A 2,365-nucleotide genomic window follows, 5' to 3' on the forward strand; every position below is an offset into this window, starting at 1 on the left:
AAATATCTCCCAAGAAAAATAAGTTTTACGTATTTATTTGACGTAAAAATTTTCCAAATCCTCTAGTATATTCTTAAGAAATAAAATTATAAAACTTCAGCCCCAAACTCCCACTAAATCATAAATTCTATTTAACCCAATAATTAAATATACTAAACAAATAATTGGACATATTAGAAATTGGATGTTACAACGGGGGCCAGAGGACGGAAGACGGGGGACGGAGAGAGGAGAGAAAATACCTAAAATGTCCTTGCATTAAAATTTTAATTTGCAATTACCAAAACTATAAATTTTCTAATTTATCTATTGATTTGTGATTGAGATTGGATCTCACGGTTACCACAAACTATTTAGATATCCCTTGAATGGGCCTATACATACATATACATATACACACACACGTATGTGCTAGTGTTTTGAATAATAACGTAGAACAAATTAAATTCATATAAATTAAAGAAATTGGAATAGAAATAAGAACTATTGATACCACATATACAGAGCTTAAAAAGTGATATCAAGAATGCAAAATCAGGATTAAATCTTTTGAATCTCCACTCACTATTTTCTTCAATTTTAGAAGAATGTGTGTTCGACTTTTCGTATAAGGAAATATGAGTAGGTATTTACCTATTTAAGGTTTTAGTTGTTATATTTATTTAACTCTTAGGTCTCGTACATAATTTACCATGTATCTTTCAAGTAACCCCATACTTTACAAAATAACGCGTTGTCAAGCGTCATAAGACGTTACAATGCAATCCAAGTCAAGCCAATGGAGCCATAGGAGTTAAAATGACGACGACCCAAGCCTTAACGTCTTAACGAGTTATTTAAAACCATGTTAATTCTACGCACTTAAAAATATAATAGAATGTATAGTTTTTATGTACTTCAAGCTTAGATAAATATAGAGGTTGCACTCTTTTGGGCTTAAAAAGCTAAGATATATGGAAGTATGGTGTTTGAGTGGGTTGTAATTCAAGGAGTAATATATTTAGGATGCAAAATGTAAACAAGAAGATGAATGTGTATGGAGTGCAAGACCAACGTATCAGATTGTCCTTCGACATAGAGATCTTCTGTACTATAATTTCAATAAATAATTATAACTAATAAGAATCACCTACACTTCAAAGCAAGCGTCAGCTTTTCCCTTTAATCGGTATCAAATTTCTTGTTCGATACTCGAAAGAACGTGCTCAAATGGTGACCCGACGGATCTAACAAAACGTTTAGAATTTGATGTTTATCGTTGCATCATTTCCACCATTTGCTAACATGAGAACCACTAGACCCGTCCCTTGATGTCCCGTCTTGTCGTCTATCACGACGAACATAATCCAATCTTCTAGTAGATCCAACACTGACACTTCGGAAGCTCATTTTTTGACTACTTTCCATGGGGAATACCGTATGTGGACTCGTGGGAAGGCTTGTGATCGGATTCACAAAAAGATCTCGTGCCTCAATTGGTAACCGCAGTGTATACCTCTCGACGTTTTCAATGGGTCGAACTACCACTGAATGACCCGTTGAATGTGATCGGGGCATTTCAAGGGTTGTAGATATATCATGTTTGGACTCGCTTGGAAGAAGAAATTCCGTCGAGCCACAATCGATGTCTGGGTCAATCGGCTGATGCAATGACTGGGTCATGTGATTGAGTTCACCAGGTCTCGGCATGAGGTCAGCTCGACACACTGGGCACGTGATATGTGAAGCCAACCACGTGTCAATACAATCTGAGTGGAACAAGTGGCTGCATTTGGGTAGCAAGCGTAGGGTTTCATGGTCTTGGAACCCATTTAAGCAGACGGCACATTCCAGCGCCGTGTGCCCTATCTTTATCCCCTTGACACTTGAATACGAAAATCTCGCAAATGTGGCGATCACGGCTGGGTCGAGCCCATGCACCACCGATCTCATCGACCCCGTTTCACTCCCGTTTGTTGTACTCGCCGCAAGAATGAGCTGTCGTTCGGCATAGTGGCGAAAGTAGGCTGAGACCACACAGATCATGAAGAAGGCACTTAAAAAGCACACCAACACAATCACCATTATTGGGTCGACCTTTGTTGCTGGTTTTTCCGGCAGCGGCGTTAATGGTGGTGATGCAATTCTTTCCTCCATGGCGGCGTAGGTGTTTGCTGAGAGTGACATAAATGCAACAACTACCCATTTGATTTCATTACTATATTTAAGGATTTGCATGGAGAAATCTATTTGCAATAATATGCGAATTGGGGTTTGATGCTAATCTTGCGATGGGCTCAACTAATTAATTAGTTTTAATCATGAGCTTCAACAATAAGCTGGAAGATGACGCTATCTTGCGCCTGCTTAGGGGACGTGTGGTGGG

The 2,365-nt window shown here is 38.8% G+C and overlaps 1 protein-coding gene across 1 annotated transcript; it reads right to left on the reverse strand.

Annotated features, from left to right (window-relative positions):
• Nucleotides 1-1,263: 1,263 nt before the first annotated feature.
• Nucleotides 1,264-2,136, reverse strand: LOC112509001 (RING-H2 finger protein ATL11-like). Its single transcript, XM_025113869.1, has one exon. The coding sequence runs from the start codon at nt 2,134-2,136 to the stop codon at nt 1,264-1,266; it is 873 nt and encodes a 290-aa protein (XP_024969637.1).
• Between the last annotated feature and the right edge of the window lie 229 nt (nt 2,137-2,365).

Source organism: Cynara cardunculus, assembly GCF_001531365.2.
Source record: "Cynara cardunculus var. scolymus isolate 2C chromosome LG 3, CcrdV1, whole genome shotgun sequence".
In the NCBI taxonomy this organism is placed as follows: Eukaryota; Viridiplantae; Streptophyta; class Magnoliopsida; order Asterales; family Asteraceae; genus Cynara; species Cynara cardunculus.